The sequence below is a fragment of the Taeniopygia guttata genome, chromosome 5 (genome assembly GCF_048771995.1).
Source record: "Taeniopygia guttata chromosome 5, bTaeGut7.mat, whole genome shotgun sequence".
Classification (NCBI taxonomy): Eukaryota; Metazoa; Chordata; class Aves; order Passeriformes; family Estrildidae; genus Taeniopygia; species Taeniopygia guttata.
The window spans coordinates 12,335,598-12,352,603 of record NC_133030.1 but is presented as its reverse complement, the minus strand read 5'-3'; the positions used below and the strand labels follow the sequence as shown (position 1 = coordinate 12,352,603).

Sequence of the window (17,006 nt, the reverse complement as noted above, 5' to 3'; positions counted from 1 at the left end):
TGCCTTCCATAAGTAACAAATCTTCATCCCAGAGAAATGAAAATGCCAAGGGATTTACTCCATCACTGACTTGCACAAGAAAGAAACAGCCTTACACTTTAAACTGGAATGCAGATTTTACTTATTTGTCAACTAAACAATGGCACGGCCAGAGGCACAGCCATTCTGCAGTCCACATGCAAATCCCTGCTGCTCACCACCTCTCAGCATTCCTGGGTTCCGTGCAATTCAGACCTCTGGGAACTGTCACTAATACCAAACAGTCTTTTCCACTCCTCTCTCAGACTGAGCCTGTCTATTCCCTGGCCATCGTTAGCCACAGAAAGGAAGAGCAACCTTGCAAAATAATGTGTTTTCCTCTGTTCTAACTAAACCACCCCATCTCCTGGGATTTATCAGCATTTCAGGGAGCACTGTACAAGCAGCACACTCACTCCTCCACGACCTAAGCAACACTATTGGCATGGCAACTTTGATAGCTTATTTCAGAATAAAACTCCAGATATGCTGAGCACTGAGTTCCCAAGACAGAAAAAACCCACCACATTTGCTGCCTCCATTTGGGCCTTTCTCCGCAAACAGCACCCTAAGACAGGTAGCTTGTGGTTTTGTGTAAACACACTGAGTTAAGCTATTAAACTCACTAGTATATATGAATATGATATAGGCCCCCACATCATGAGCAGCACCAAACACTTCCCATGTCCTTTTGTGTTGTAGTAGAGATGGACACAACACTCCAAGGTTCAAGCATCAATAGCAACCTTTATTGTTCATAGCTCATATTCATACGGTTTTGAAAAGCAGTGTGCTGTTCACAATTGGCTGGTGACTTGTTGCCACCCAGTTCAGTGGCCAATAGCTGCCTCCATACTGCTCACCAAAGATTGGCCAGCATCCACTCCTTGCAGTTAAGTCCTTCCGCTTTTCAGTGCTTTCTTCCTTAAAGATGTTTACTTCCTTTTCTCATGGGTACAGGCTGATCAAGTCAAGGTCAAGGTTACTTGTGCCTGTGAGGCTTTCAGGCCAGCTGTTAGCCACCATAGTTCCCCCTTTTTATTTTTCAGCTGCAAAGACAGTCTTTATCATGCTCCGCAGGGCCATTTGCAGACAGGGTAACAAACACGGCACAATGAGCAAAACAATTATGGTAATACAAAAAATTATAAGCCCAGTTGGAATGAGGCTCTTCACCTAGCTTGACAAACTTAACCCTTCCAGCCAGTGATCTATCCCAGAAAATCCGCCATATAACGCATGCCATCAAGCTCTTCACAACTATGTCCATGAGCTAACAAAACAAAATCAATAGCATGCTGCATACTAGCTACATCTATAGCCAAAGCACTCAAAATTAATGAAGTTTCATTTACTCTTTTTGCTACAAAGCAAGCCAATCTATTTAATCCAGAAAGTATTTGGGGTAACATTTTGCTTTCCTGTTCCAATTCTGTCTCACATAAAATGTTTCAGTGTTTAATTAAAAAATACACATGCTTCTGCTGATAATGTCCCTAAAATGTCTAACTCTTGGGGTCCAAGTGAAGCAACAGGTAAATTGTCATCTGAAACATCCCATAGTTCCATACAGGGGGTTTTAGTATTACAGTTGTTCTGGGAAGAGCATTGCATTTTGACAACATTTTGTGTTACTTGTATACTTTGTGTGCCATTTAAGAGTACCCCCACTTAAGAAGGTGTGAAAAGGTTGTTCTGGCTGTGCCACAGATGCACAAATCCCATCTGATTCAATGCATTGAGCAACCATGCCCAAACATTGTTACTATTCCACAGCCATCAGCTGAGGGGCCGTCAGGGAGGCGTTGCTGGTTGTGATCCAGAGCAGAGCGTCGAGCAGGGTGCACACACTGGGCAGGTACTCATAGGATACCAGCATCTGTAGAAACACAAGCATACCCACACCCCAAGCGACAAGGTCCCAAGGACCTTCCCACTTGCTGGTAATGAGGTCCCACACCCATACCTTAGGCTTGGGCAACTGGACGTCACTAAAGAACTGCAATGACAAAAAATTATTTAAAATAATAGGGTTTTGGAAGTTTGGCAATATTATAAGGTGATTCAGTGTATACAGAGCTTTGGCCACCCTACTTTGAGGGGTTTCACCAGATATTGTCCCTTATTGTTTGTCAAGAATGCACTTCAAAGTGCCGTGGGTACACTCCACAATGGTTTGGCCTGTAGGGGAATGACGAATGCCAGTGAGATGCAACATGCCCTATAATTGCAAGAATTGATGAGTTTTCTGTGATATATAGGCAGGGTCATTATCAGTTTTAATGGTGTGGTCAGCGCTGCAGCAGAGCAGGGGCTGGCCCAGCCATACCAGCTCATGTGGGCCATGTGGAGCGCAGTGTCCAGTGTTCAAAAGCCAGAAGCAAGAGAGCTTTTCCTGGGTTTTGTTCATTTTTAAATGTGATTTCATAGAGGTGTGTTCAGCTTCCTTAAGTGGTTTAACAAGGTGTCAGTATTCAAAACTAGCCAGTTGATTGGTTCTGTTGGGTCCATAGAAAGCTGTTACCAGTCCTCACAGAGCATCACTTCCATAACTGATGGATTATCTCTTTACCTAAAAACCAAGCTATGTAAAACCATGACATTCTTCATCCCTCATCTCTGTGAATACACATTTTAAAATTATCAAAATTACATTCAACATGCAACTTCTACTTAGAACAATAAAAACTACTAAATTAAACAGGAGGAAAAAATTTCTTACACTAACCTCCACCCCTAGACATTTCAATAAAATTACAATATAAATTTTCCACTATCATTCTATTTAACCTTATGGCTTAATACTTGCTTTGCCCTTTATTTCTCCTAATTAATCATCATCTCACAGCTTTCACCAATTGCATGCATTCTCCACCAAAAGATGCAGTGGTTTCGGTAACTGGGCGGAAACACCAATTAAGTGTAATGGTTTTGGTTTGCCAATCCCAGTTTTCCAGCCAACACACCAATTAATGTAGTGGGTCTAGCGCTGGCTAAATGCCAGTGCACCCACTAGAATTATTTACTCATTTTCTGTTGTGAGATAAAGATTAGGAGGAGGGCAAAACAGGTTTTAACTAAAAAACAAGCTGTGTTAAATCATAACACTTGAGGAAGTTAACTCAGGGTCACCTTTAAGAATATTAAACAAGGATAATAAATGTGGGGTAGTTAACCCTAAATAGGTTCATACCCAGTTGATGATACCTTAAAGTTTTTGTGCATCATTTAATGTTGGGATCTTGGTTGAAAATTGGATTGTTTGTGGCTGCATTGTTTAGTCTAACTCCTAAGTATTTCCATGGGGGCTGTTGTTGCACCTCTTCAGGTGCAATTTGCAACCCAAACTCTTGCAGGGCTTGCATCAGTTTTGGCTGAATCTGTAAAAAGCCTTCTTTGCTGCATGATTGACAGACAGCACTGTAAATACAAACTTTGGGATATCATCAGGATGTAAAGGAATGGCAAGGAAACAAGTCTTTTAAATCGACAATCAAAATGTACCAAGTAGCAGGTATCATAGTAGGAGATGGTATTCCAGGCTGTAAAGCACCCATACTTCCCATAACTGTATTAATTTTTCTTAAGTCATGGAATAACTTCCATTTACCTGATTTCTTTTTAATCACAAACACAGGGGTGTTCCATAGACTTGTTGATGGCTTAATATGTCCTTGATTTAATTGTTCTTTAACCAACAATTAAAGACCATTTAGTTTTACTTTTTCAAGGGGCCACCGATTAACCCACACAGTCATTCAGTGAGTCATTTTAAGGCTAATGTAGGATGCTTTACACCCTTCAGCACAGTGGCCCCTGTTAAAAATCTGTTCCCACCCCCATGCCGATAAGACATCCCTTCCCCATAGGTGAGTGGCACAGCAGTAACATAAGGATGGATCATGGATGTCTGTTCTTCTGCATTTCTAACTAACACAGGCTTACTACTCAAGTAACTTTGTGTGGTACCTCCAAGACCAGCAACAACAGATCCTACAGCTATGGTGGGCCATGACTGAGGCCATGTGTTAGCAGATATGATAGTTACATCTGCTCCAGTATCTATCATCCCACTAACCTTGATGTGGGATGGATTTGCTTGAGGCATTGTAAGAGTACAAACCACATTTGGTCTTTGATCAGATATGATCTGAATCCAGTGTACTTTGGGTTCCCCCATCAAGCCAAAGCCTCAGTTTTCTCACAGCTTTGAGTCTGTTTTGGGAACACAAGACTTGAACAAGGTACAAATAGAACAATACAACTTTTTAGCTGGAATGGGTACAGGATGAGTAGGTGTACCTACTATAGTACCATAGCACATACTTGTCCAGTATAGTCTGCATCTGTAACTCAAGGGTGGACAAAAATACCCTGTAACGTTGCACTTGATCATCCTAATAGTAATGTACTTAATATTTTCCCAGTAGACCCCATGGGCCTCAAGGGGGATTTTATATACCTTTAATGAGTCTATAAGTTATAATGTCAGCAGCAGAAACATCCATGCCAGCTGATCCTCTTGTTTTCCCTGTGAGGCGGTCACACAGGGCTGCAATGGAGCACAGGAAGGTGCTTGTGTCTGCAAGCGCTTCCCCTTGGTGCTCTTGTTCCTGTTTCCCTACACACTAAGAGGCTGGCCGTTAGCGTGGAATTTAGACTTGCATTGCTTGGCAAAATGACCGGGTTTTCCGCATCGGTAACAACTTCCCACTACAGGCACAGCTCTCCGTTTCTGGTGTGTTCTCCATGAGCTGGACCTATGGGGACAATTTGCTTTCATGTGGCCTAGTTGCCCACATCCGTAACATTGGTATGACCTTATAACAGCTGCCAAGGAATCAACTAACATTTTATAGGATACAGTTCCAACTTCAGCACATGCATCAATCATTTCATCCAAGGATGCATCTTTTCTTGGTAATAGGTCTAAAGCTTTCTTGCAGTCTTCATTTGCATTGTCTCGTGCCAGTGACAATATCAACAGATCTTTTGCATCGTTATTTACTATTTGCTTTTCCATTGCATCTTTTAATCGTTCTATAAATTGCATATAAGGCTCTTCGGGGCCCTGCTTAATTTTTGCAAAAGCCTGAGTTGGTGTTGCCAATCCCATGCTTCCCACTTCCATGAGGGCCTGCATTCCTAAATCTGTTGCCTGCGCCAATATCAAAGGATTTAGGCATGCTTGCAACCGTGGATTACTTACAGGAGGCAATCCCAGAAGTTGAGGGACCCCTACCCCAAAGCGTGGATCTTGCTGCGGCAATGCTAAATTACGCAGCTCTTGCTTTTCTGCATGTTGCTTCCAGGTGGACTCAAACATCAGGTATTGCATCGGGGTACAGAGCAACTGTGCTATTTGCTTGATATCAAAGGGTGTCATTTCACCTTCAGCTAGAAGCCGTAACATCCCTGCTACGACTGGAGACCCCAGTCCATGTTGGGTGGCTAGTTGGCGTAACTGGGAGAGAATTTTAAAGGCAACATCTACATAGGGTGCAGTCCCATTGTTTTGTGGCTCTTGGTCACCCGAGAACAGTGGTGATAAAGAAATTCGTTCAGCAATTTCATAATCTCCCCTATAAACTGCTATTAATTTCATCTGTTTCCAAAAGCTAACTGGATTGTATGCTGAGATAGTAGCCCCAGTTGTCCCACTCACAGGCTCTTGGCCACCCGAGAACAGCCGGGGCATTGGTACAGAAAGTCGTTCAGCCATTTCGAGATCCCCACTAGCAAATGCCTCTAATTTAACATGCTGCCAAGATCTAACTCGATCATATCCTGAGATAGTAGCTGATACTGGTTGCATGGTAAAAACATTCTCCTGAGGGCCAGCAGGGGGGCGACAACTTGGGCTTCCCCTGTTAGGATCCCACAGATCTGTTAACGGAGGGGCTTCCTTGGGCCTCTTAGGCTTTGGCTGTGGACACGGTGTGATGTGGTGTCCTGCCACTCCGGGTATTGGCAGTTCCCTGGTGGAACTCTCAGCGCCAAGCGCCACTCGGCTCCCGGCTCCTGCTTCCATGCAGAGGTTGTGATTGGGCCTATCACGCACTGGCGGAGCTGTCAGCAGAAGTTTATCATCACTGCAGTCATCCTCAGGCAGAGGAGAAGAGAATGGGTTTGTGGTAACCAGGGGAGCCACTCGGCTCCCAGCTCCTTTTTCCTTGCCAAGGTTGTGATTGGGCCTATCGCACACTGGAGGGGCCGTCAGTAGAAGTTTATCATCACTGCAGTCATCATCCTTAGGCAGAGAAGAGAATGGGTTTGTGGTAACCAGGGGTGCAGATGCACACGGCACAGGCAGAGTTGCAGGGATAGGAGGCATGGATGACGGCTGCTGCACTTCTAGTTTCTCGCCCGTCCTTTCCACCTGCGAACTTGATGTGGCACCTACTCTCCCAGCCGCTCCCGTTTGAACTTCAGTATCACTGGGTATCTTGGCACATGGTGCCTGTGGTGCCTCAGCTGCTGCTTTTGCATTTTGCTCAGGTTTCAGCAGTTTCAAGGTATCTAGCACCAACCTCCAGGTAGTCATAATATTTTTAGCAGTCTCATCGCCGCGAGAGGCTGAATCAAAAATCAATTCACCAGCCCGTTCCCAGTTTTTACTGATAAATGCAGCTTCTATGGTGGCATCCACTCCATGGTTCCGACACCACTGCAATAAAGCACGGAGTGCCTTTTTATCACATTTTATCCCGCGTTGGCCCAACATAAGGGTCCATATATTCACTACAGCTTTTTCTTCAGTTGACACTAGAGCTTTTTCTTTGGTTGACACTAGAGCTCCCATTGTTGCCAGAGGCTCACCTTCTCAGTTCCAAGTCCAGACCTTTGCAGCTCTCCACACTTCAGAGTATACACCTTCAAATACTTGTGTCTTCTGATTCAGAGGTGCACTCTTGGATTCTGGACTGTCTTCCTTCAGTTCACTCTGAGAGAAAGCAGGAGCTGGGAATCTCTGAGCTACCACCCCGTGAAAGGGCGTTGAGGCCAGGTGGGCAGCCCTGTTGAAGTCACACGTGTCCTCTGGGTTGGCACAAAGGGTCTTGTTCTTGTAGGAGCCTGTCACAATTGCATCCTCACTCAAACGTTCAATTCCATTCACCTCATCCTGGAAAAAACAGAAGAGACTGTGAAAGCCTGCAGATTTCATGACCATTTTTTCTTTAGTTAAAAGATGAACATTTCTCTTCCCTTGCTTCCACTCCACCACCTTCCAACATGAAAAGGACATTCAGCCTTCATTAATTCTACTTATCACAGAATCCCAGAATGCACCAGATCAAAAGGGAACTTAAAGACCACTGACTTCCACCTTCTCACCATGGGAAGGGACACCTTCCACTAGACCAGGCTGCTCCAAGCCCCATCCAACCTGGCCTGGAACATTTCCTGGGACAAGGCAGCCAGAGCCACAACATGGTATTTCCAGTATAATCTCATCATCATCCTGTTCAATTCCTGCCATGCCAGGCAGCAGTTTAGAATCCGTGGTTTTCACACGTGATGCCAGTCCAGACAAGCTGACTCAGTCTGACAGCAGCACGGGCTGCCTTGCTGTCCTCCTGGGCAGGAAATCTGCCAGGGGCTGAAGTGTTTCCTTACACAGGCTGCTGCTGCTGCTCTGCTTTCCTTGGCACTCAGAGAATCCACAGGATTACGAACAGAGAGAGGCTGACGGGCACTTTTCTGGCTATGATCTGCTGAACAACTAAGAAGAAGTTACAGTCAGTTACCTATTTATTAGAGCAGCTTCCCATCTCCAACAAATTCCTCTCAAGAGTTAAAGTCTAATGATCACTTCAATCAGCCAATTTCTACTACAGAACTAGCAGTAAGCAATAGAACAGTAGTATTCTCCAGAATAATGGAGAGCAGCTTAAGTAGTTCTAGGATGAAGATGAAGAACGAAGAGTATTTCTTCATCATGGACTCTGAGTAATTAAATAAAAAATACCAATATAAATAAAACAAAACACACACCTCCACAGCAGTTAACAGTTATTTCAGCTGCTACAGCAACAGCTTTGATGCTTCTGTTTTCCTTCCCTTTGAAATCCAGGTCTTGAATAATTCTACCTTATATTCTGATTTGTCAAAACAGAGGATTCACCAAATACTGAGAAAAATCAAACAGCAGCCCATGGGGGAAGCACAACTACATCTGTAAAGAAAAACCAAGAGGCTCTATCATATCCACAGTTCTTCCAAAATAGCATAACCAACATTATTTCAAATAATTAATATCCTGTCTTAAAAGTGCTGTTTCTAGCAGGTGTCAATCATACCATGGGGAAATTGATTCAAAGACAGAAAAAAACTTTTAAGATTTCAACAACAGCATCTAAACCTACACATCAAGTCTCAGCCTAAGTTACTTAGAGCTCACTTAGCCTGGTGCTCAGTTCTACCCACTCTGTCCTTCTCCCTGCTATGAAAAGCTGCTGCCTTCCATAAGTAACAAATCTCCATCCCAGAGAAATCGGCATGCCAAGAGATTTTACATATTTGTCTACTACACAATGGCACCGCCACAGGCACAGACATCCTGCAGTCCACATGCAAATCCCTGCTGCTCACCACCTCTCAGCATTCCTGGGTTCCATGCAATTCAGACCTCTGGGAACTGTCACTAATACCAAACAGTCTTTTCCACTCCTCTCTCAGAAGGAGCCTGTCTATTCCCTGGCCATCGTTAGCCACAGAAAAGTAGAGCAACCTTGCAAAATAACGTGTTTTCCTCTGCTCTAACTGAACCACCCCATCTCCTGGGATTTATCAACATTTCAGGGAGCACTGTACAAGCAGCACACTCACTCCTCCACGACCTAAGCAACACTGTTGGCATGGCAACTCTGACAGCTTATTTCAGAATAAAACTCCAGATATGCTGAGCACAGAGTTCCCAAGACAGAAAAAAACCCACCACATTTGCTGCCTCCATTTGGGCCTCTTTCACAGCAAACAGCACCCTAAGACAGGTAGCTTGTGGTTTTGTGTAAACACACTGAGTTAAGCTATTAAGCTCATTAGCATATATTAATATGATATAGGCCCCCACATCATGAGCAGCACTGAACATTTCCTCTGTCCTTATGCAGCCTCTGCTGAAGCCTCTGTCATCAAGCTGCAGCACTAATTGCTTCCAGGCTGACAGATTTTTAAATTCTTCTAGCTCAAGAGGCTTAAGTACTCAGCAAAACCAAGTCCCAGTTTTAGACAGCAGCTTTGAGAATTCCAAATGCAATCCCCACAGCTCCAACTCAGGACTCACATCATTTGGGGCTGAGCTGACTCATCCACATAGGGGGTGAAACTGGGCAGTGGGTGGGGCACTTCCAAACCAGAGCTCACAGAGCTGCGAGGACGCTGCGGAAGGAAAGGCAACATTAACAACACAGCGATTCATTTCACTCTCCACATCCCTCTGCATTCTGCAACTCCCTTTTCCTCATCTTCTGCTCATTTCGAGGTTTTCTTTTATAGAAAATTTAACTCGATGGAGACTTTTCCAAGATGAATTCTCTTCTGACACAGTCACAGCCCACCAGCTGACCATTGGCAACTAAAAGGCAAGGCATGCACTTCCTGCATGTCCTCCCCAGCCCCAGTTCCTCTTATTCTAAGGGAATGTTTTGTATATATTGAGGGAGATATATACACATTAACCTGGCCAGGCTGGGTATTCCTTATTTTCCACAGATGCCACAGTTCTTATTTTACAGCCAAGATTGTCCCAATTGTATGATAATATTCAGTCCCTGTCCACAAACAACCTACAGAGTTTGAGTTTGTTTTCTTTTTTTTGCTTTTCCCATCAGAGGCCATTGCAGCACCACAAAAATCCCTTAATAATGTCATGAATGAAGTTCAGTATGTCTAACTAATAAACAAGATTTAATTTAGCAGCAATTTTAATTGAACAGCAATTTTATATAAATGAATACAATCAAGTATATCATATATAATGAAGCATATAAAAATTTGGCAGTAATTAGTTAGATATGATTAAGGTTCATATCAAGCATAAGCAAAACTGACCGGGGTAAGGGGACGGCTGCTTACCCTGCCTCAGGTACAAAACAAAGTAATCCAAACACACCTTATATACTGTATGCTAATACATATTCGATCAACATTTTTCTGTAAATCTCCTATTTTGATTGATTGTTGAAATCCACATCACTATATTGCAGAGCATATGCTCCACTGGTTGCTAGGGGGTCTCCTAGCTTTTCAGTGGTCTTTTCAGAGGGAGGCTCACTGTCTTCCTCTCTGCCCTCTGGATAACATTTACAGGTTGTACATGCACACTAAGCTTTATGTTATATACATAAGCATTATGTTCCAAATAAGCCTTATTATTTCAGAGATAAAATCACAACTTGGATTCCATACCCGGAATTGTCCCAGCTTTGCTCATTCCAAGGCCGATTCTGTTTTCTGGAATCGTCCCAGCTTTGTTCGTCTCAAGGCTGATTCTGTTTTGGAATCTTGTTTATCTCAATACTACATTCTGTATCCTGTTTTTCACATGTAACTTTTACAAAAGGACCCATCTGCTTTGTAACACTAATCACATATACTTTTCCGTTTAATTTTATAACAATTATTTCCTAAAATATTTACATAGTTACAATTCAGTTAGCACTAATCATATCCATTTATCACAATAAATTCCGAGGTCTGACAGCGATTGAGAGACAGGACTTCACTTGGTGCAAGCAAGAAGCCAATTTATAGTTTCTACAGCTCCGTTTATATACTCTTAAAGCTTCGGGTAGAATTTTCCACTGCCAAAGCGATAACCACAATATTTATGTTTCCTGGTAACACTGCTCAACCACAGTCTTGCATGATTTCCGTTAGACAAAGCACAACATTCTTTCTGGTTTCTCCTTTACAGTTCTGTGTGCTGTTCTGAGGGCTTCGGGCCCACCAGGTGCAGGATGTCCACACCATACATCGACTGTGTAATACTTTTTGCTCTGCTGCTCAGCTGTCCCCCCACAGAGGTCCATTAGTAAAAAGAAGAGGTAGAATTTAGCCTGAAAACACAATACTCTCAACTGCCTATTGCAATTACCTGAGACTCTTCAGCACAAAAAAAATTACATGCTGGGAGTACTTCAAAAACTCACTCCTCTTTTCCATTATTTCCCAAACTGCTTCCTGGGGCATCTTGAAAGCAGCAGGAAGAGAAACCACTTCTTCCCTCTGCAGATTTTAAAATGTCAGAGCATTCACCAAAGGTTATTCCTGAACTGCCCTTCAGTGGGGCGGAATTAAACATCCTTGTCTCTTCTATCAGAAACAGGATATTTTATTTAATTAAATCTAAGAAACTTCATTAAGAGGGGAGCAGAGACTATTCTAAGGGCAGACATTAAAAGAAATATGGAAGCATTCAGAGACCACAATGAATGTTTTAAGCAGCACAAACAGACAGGTAAAAGAAATTTTATGTTAATAATTCTTCCTCGCTCTTCTCACCTATATTAAATCCATGACTTAGTTAACTTTTCCATTCATTTAACCAAACTGCTTTCTATCTAAAAACAATGTTCCTGGAGTTTCCCTAAATTTTAGCCTGGTTGCATCCCTCCCCCATTTGAGCATTTGTTACCAAGCTTCACTTATAACAATGTCCATATTGAGAAGATTAAAATATTTTCATCTCGATGCCCAAGGTTTTTAGCTTTTATGTCTTCTTCATGTGTTTGTGATTCTGTAGACTGTTAAACGCCTCAGTGAAACTTACAGTACTTTCCCACATTGCTTTCCCACAGTGAACAGGCGCTTACTGACACATTCCTAAAATTTTGTTATCTCTTGCTTGTTACTTCTCCAAGGACATTTTATTTTGCAATCACTGGCATAATAAAGGCAGGGGAGGAGGGCAGGAGACAGAGGGGAGATTACCTAACCAACTGCTCCCCTCATTGGACAACACTGGCCAGATATTCCAATTGCCCAATCCAATCAATTGCAAGGATCAAATTCTGAACACCGGCTTTTGCCATATTGTGTACCTGAAGGCTTTCAAGGAAAGCTTTGCTTTTACACTGTCATTGTAACATGGTCTGGAAAAGCTTGTGTTCCACACCACATGACCAACAGAACAGACCACAGGGGACACAAGCTTCATAAAGACACCGTACGACATCCAGGCATCAATCTCCTGACTTGCTATTCTCCTTTTCTCAGCTACAAAGAACGTGGCAACACTGGGGCTTAGCTGAGCACCTGCGAAACAAACCTGAGCTCACAGGCTTGATTCCCTTCACACAAGGTCTTCCATCACTTCTCTAGAACAGCTTAAACACCTGAAGCAAAGCTGTTCCTTTTGATGTTTACTTTAAGCCACTGGAAGCTACACTCTGTCATCCTATTGCCAGGATAAGTACTCCATTGATACAGCACTTGCATTCTTTTGATCTGCGCTCTTCTGTTTTCCTCACAAGCACTTCTAAACAAGATGTGCAGAATGCTGCACATGCCTTCTTTGCACAAGACAGCCAGCAGTCCTTCCTTCAGGTTCTATTTTCCAAAGTAATTCAGCTCTTACACTTCTATCTTACTGATTTAATTAATGCCTGGCTTCTCTCCCCTTCCCTGGATCATGTTTTGCCTCTTACATTCCTTTTCTGCCCCCCAAACATTTCAGCAAGTCACCTCTGCCAATTCTTCTGCTTAGCAAGAATTCCCTTTTCTTGATTTTAAAACTCCACAGAGTTTTTGAACCTTATTTGAGCAATATCAGCCTGCTAAACTTGAACAGAGTACACATGGCCAGGGACTCTTTAGGAGAGTATCCATTCACAAGGGCATGCAGCGACAGGACAAGGGGGAATGGCTTTAAGCCAAAGGAGGGTAGCTTTGGATGAGATACTGGGAAGAAATTCTTCCCTGGGAGGGTGGTGAGGCCCTGGCACAGGTTGCCCACATAAGCTGTGGCTGATCCATCCTTGGGAGTGCCCAAGGCCAGGTTGCATGGGGCTTGGAGCAACCTGGGCTAGTGGAAGGTGAAACCAGATGATCTATAAGGTCCCTTCCAGCCCAAACTGCTGCTGTGTCCACCTGAAGCCCCCTGGCCTCTCCCAGCCAGCTCAGGAACGGCTGTGAGGAGCAGCTAGGGCTGAGCGCTAATGCAATCAGCCCTGACTAGGAGGAGGAGACGAGGTGAAGATCTGTGGAAAAAGAGAGCAGACTGATCTGTGGAAGAAGGGAGCAGACTCCCGGTCGGGGCAACAGTCCAGAGTTTATTATAGGACTCCAAGGAGACCTACACTCCAGGGGATACTACTAAAAAAAAGCCCACACAGAACTGTGGTAACTTATAAAGGGGGGAGTAAGCAGGGGAAGGGATCACCCACCGACCAATGAAGAGATTTGGGGGAATGGAAGGTGGGGGAACAGACAGATAGAAAATCCAATTGAAGGAAATCAAGGGAGGGAGCCCTGGCCCTCGCCCAATCACTGGATACCCAAGCTAGAAGGTTCTGGAGGAGTGGCATGGGGAGCCGAGTGATGGGCAATGAGCGAAGGAGAGGACAGGGGAATGACTTCGCAGTTTTGAGATGACTGACATTGGGGAAAGAAGTGGGAAAACTTGGGGCAAACTATTGTGGGCAAGTGGGGGGTAGAGGGACAAGCCATTACAGAATATGTATATAGAACATGAACATAAAACCACAATACAACATCAAACAATTTCACGATTCTATCATTTAATCTGCATTTGCAATAGACACAAACCACAGGCAAAGGAGAAAGACACACTCTCAGTTTTGGGGTTTAGAAGTCAACAGCTTACACATACCTTCCTCTCTTTTCCTCATCCATTTTCAGCCACCTTACCCTGCTAGATTTCTAAGGTCCTGCACGGAGTTCTTTCTGCAGGCTGGACATCACCTCTCCCTGACTGATGGGCTACACATTCTCCCTGGACAGGAGGGAGCATCTGTCTCCTGGGACATGACCACCTCTCCTTTAATCCTGCCTTTAAAAAGAAATGGATACTTCTAAGGCTAGGTACTGACCTGAAACCTGACAGAGACAGCTTTCTTCAGCTCATTTACCTCGAATTTCTGTACAGACAAAACACACTGCTTAGATACCCAACTATTAGAGGGACTGGGGGGTTTAATTACCAGGGGGAGCTTCAGCCAGGCTTGGTCGGGACCCTCTGGTCCTTCCCCAGTCAGACGAGCGGTTGCAGCAGGCGGGGGGCACAGCCCAGCCTCGACTCCTGCCGGGGGGCGGCGGGGCACAGCGGCGGGGACTCCCTGCTGGCACCCATGGGAGGTTATTGCTTCCCCGGACGCACCGCCCCACGCCGGGACCGGGCACCCCGCGCTGTCCGGGCAGCCCCAGCGCCGCGCCGGGCAGAAAAACACGTCTCAGAGCGCCAGAGCCGCGAGCGCCAAGTACCTCACACCCTAAAGCCCTTCACGGGTCCCACACAGGCACAGCCCCTCCGCCCTACACACCTCACAGCCCCTCGCAGACCCCCAGAGACACCCACAGCCCCACACACACCTCACAAACTCCAGCCCCTCACGGACCCCCGAGTGCCCCTCAGCCCCGCGCGCCTCACGAATCCCGCAGCCGCACAACTTAGAGCCCCTCGGCCCCCCACGGGCTACACACCTCACGGCTCCCCGAGAGCTCCTCACCGGCACGGCAGCCATCCGTTCTGCAAACTTCACAGCCCCACACAGACTCCACGGATCCCCCAGGGCCCCTCACAGCCCCTTAGTCCCCATCCTCCAACCCAGAGGTGCGCAACCCTCACGGATCCCACAAACCTCAGCCCCGCGCATCTCACAGCCCCTGAGACCGCCGCAACCCTCCACGGACCCCGCAGCTAATCCCCCACATAGCACGTCAGCCTTCACCCCCTGACCCCACAGCTCCTCAGGCCGCCTTAGCCCAGAGCTCCGGAGGCTCCCCGAACCCTTCCCGGACCGGCCGCCACCCGGCCGGACGTACCGCACTCAGTTCCCGGCCGTCCGAGTCCTCCACACGAGACTTTCCCGCCAGCAAAATGGCGAAATACGGCCGCCGCCTTAATATTCAAGCCTCTCCCGCCTCCCCATTGGCCACGCCCCGCGCCCCGCCCCGCCCGATTGGCGCCGGCCCGCAACGGCCCGAGGCATCACGGGAAATGCAGTTCCCGCCTCACCAATGCCAGCCGGCGGGGAAAAATAAGTAATTTCAAAATTGATGCTCTCGCAGTTTATCTCATCTGAAAGGAATATTCCTGTTCCTGCTCGCGTGTGTTCTCGCCCTTTCCCTCTGCTAACCGCTGGCACTCACTGATTGTCCACGTTATTTCTCTGTCTTAAATTCATCCTGTTGTTTTTTCCTGAGGCGCTCATTTCCTGCAACTGGCGATGAGTTCTGCTTTGGTGTCACAAAAACCTCTTACTTTTTGTATGAAAAATGCATAGCCACTCCCAAAGCGGCTCCCAGATGTGTATGGCTGTGCCAGAGGGACTCAGGGCTGGGAAGAGAACTGGGCAGCACTGGGAACCCTGAGCCTACAAACAACTCCAGCGGGCAAAGGAACAAACATTGGAGAGATGGAGGAACAATGGGAGGAGCTGGAAGGAGAAAAACTAGCCTGGAATTTGGCTTTTGGTGTTGCTGCGTCTGGTCTGTCACCTCCAGGCATGAAACTGGACTTTGAACATGTCAATGGTGAGTTGTGTGTTCTGTTCATGGGAACACTGACCAGGGAAAATGGGATGTAAAGGCTTGAGGCAAACCAGAGGGGTCATTGAGCCTGCAGGATCATAGCAAGTGCTGCCCTGGAAAATTCCAAGTAATCAAAATATGAACTCATTAAACTCAGCTTTTTAGAACTTTATTCAAGATTAAAAAAAAAAAAAAAAAGGAAATCACCTTGGTAGAAGAGCACCTCTGGAATTAAAATACCTGTAAGCAGAAAAGCCAGGAGAAATGGGTGCTGGCTCCTGGAATCCTGGTCTTTTCAGGCAGGTTTTGTACTGATTGAAAGGCAGTTTTGCCTACTGGGACCTGCATCCCCTTAGAAGGAGAAAATGTGGGAAGAGTGCAAGGGGGAACACAGTTGTTGACATCAGCCCTTGAATTTAAATTCCTCCCAGAGGGTCTGTGCTGCTTGAGGTCCAAGGGAAATCAGTCCTGGAGTACCTGTATGTGTTCACCTGTTCAGCTTGAAGGATACAATGGGGATGTGAAATTCCAGGGAAGCTGTCATTGCTGCAGTGGCTGGAGTGAGAAATAGTGGAAGCACTTTGCTGGTTGCTTGTTGCCCACCTTCTCCTCAGTCCCCTGGAGCTCTAGGTCCCCACATGTCACTATTGTTTTTCCAGTGGTTTTGCTGAAGGGTTTCTAAATGTAGCAGTGGGATGTGCTGCAGCTGGAATTTATTTCTGTTTCAGGAGGTGTCTCATTGTATGGTCTGTGATTTACCAGTTCCCATGCTAGGTTACGTGCAGTAGAAGCACACAAATAAAGTCAAGGGCCTGGACTGGGATGCCCCAGGCCCTGCCAAGCACCAGGGTTGCTTCTCTGTGTTGATTCTCCACAGTACCAGTGTTCATTCCCAATTAATGTTAGAGCAAGGGGCAGAAAATGCCACTCCTGCTGGGGCTGAACTGTCTGCAGGGACTTGCTGGATGAGCAGGAATTATTGCTGTAGACTGAGGCCTGATGCCTGCATCCTGTCCAGCCAGCAAGGATTGTTCCCAAATGCCATCCCCTGACTTGACAGGGTTGTGTTCCTCCAAGCCCCAGTGCTGTTCCAGTGGTGCTGTGTGCACCTCTTGCCTTTGCCTGCTGTGAGCAGCTTTGTGCTGCAGCTCAGTGAAGTCAAACTCAGTGTTTATTTGTGTGTGATAAAAGTCTCTGTAAATTACTCTCAACTGTTCCCCCTCTGGAATGGCTGCATCCCTGGATTGTGACTAACTTGGGTATGCTCCTGCAGC

General features: G+C 45.7%; 1 protein-coding gene across 1 annotated transcript; it reads right to left on the bottom strand.

The window, feature by feature from the left end:
• Positions 1-745: 745 nt before the first annotated feature.
• Positions 746-15,132, bottom strand: LOC140684249 (uncharacterized). The gene is made up of 5 exons (XM_072929601.1): positions 15,025-15,132; positions 9,305-9,399; positions 8,014-8,194; positions 7,636-7,741; positions 746-7,141 (listed from the first exon to the last, which is right to left on the bottom strand). Exon 5 carries the CDS (start codon positions 6,818-6,820, stop codon positions 4,640-4,642), a length of 2,181 nt encoding a protein of 726 aa, XP_072785702.1. The 5' UTR covers positions 6,821-7,141; positions 7,636-7,741; positions 8,014-8,194; positions 9,305-9,399; positions 15,025-15,132; the 3' UTR covers positions 746-4,639.
• Between the last annotated feature and the right edge of the window lie 1,874 nt (positions 15,133-17,006).

Bases quoted from the DNA above. Each gene is read 5' to 3' on its own strand.
- LOC140684249 (XM_072929601.1), bottom strand. From the start codon at position 6,820: ATGGGAGCTCTAGTGTCAACCAAAGAAAAAGCTCTAGTGTCAACTGAA.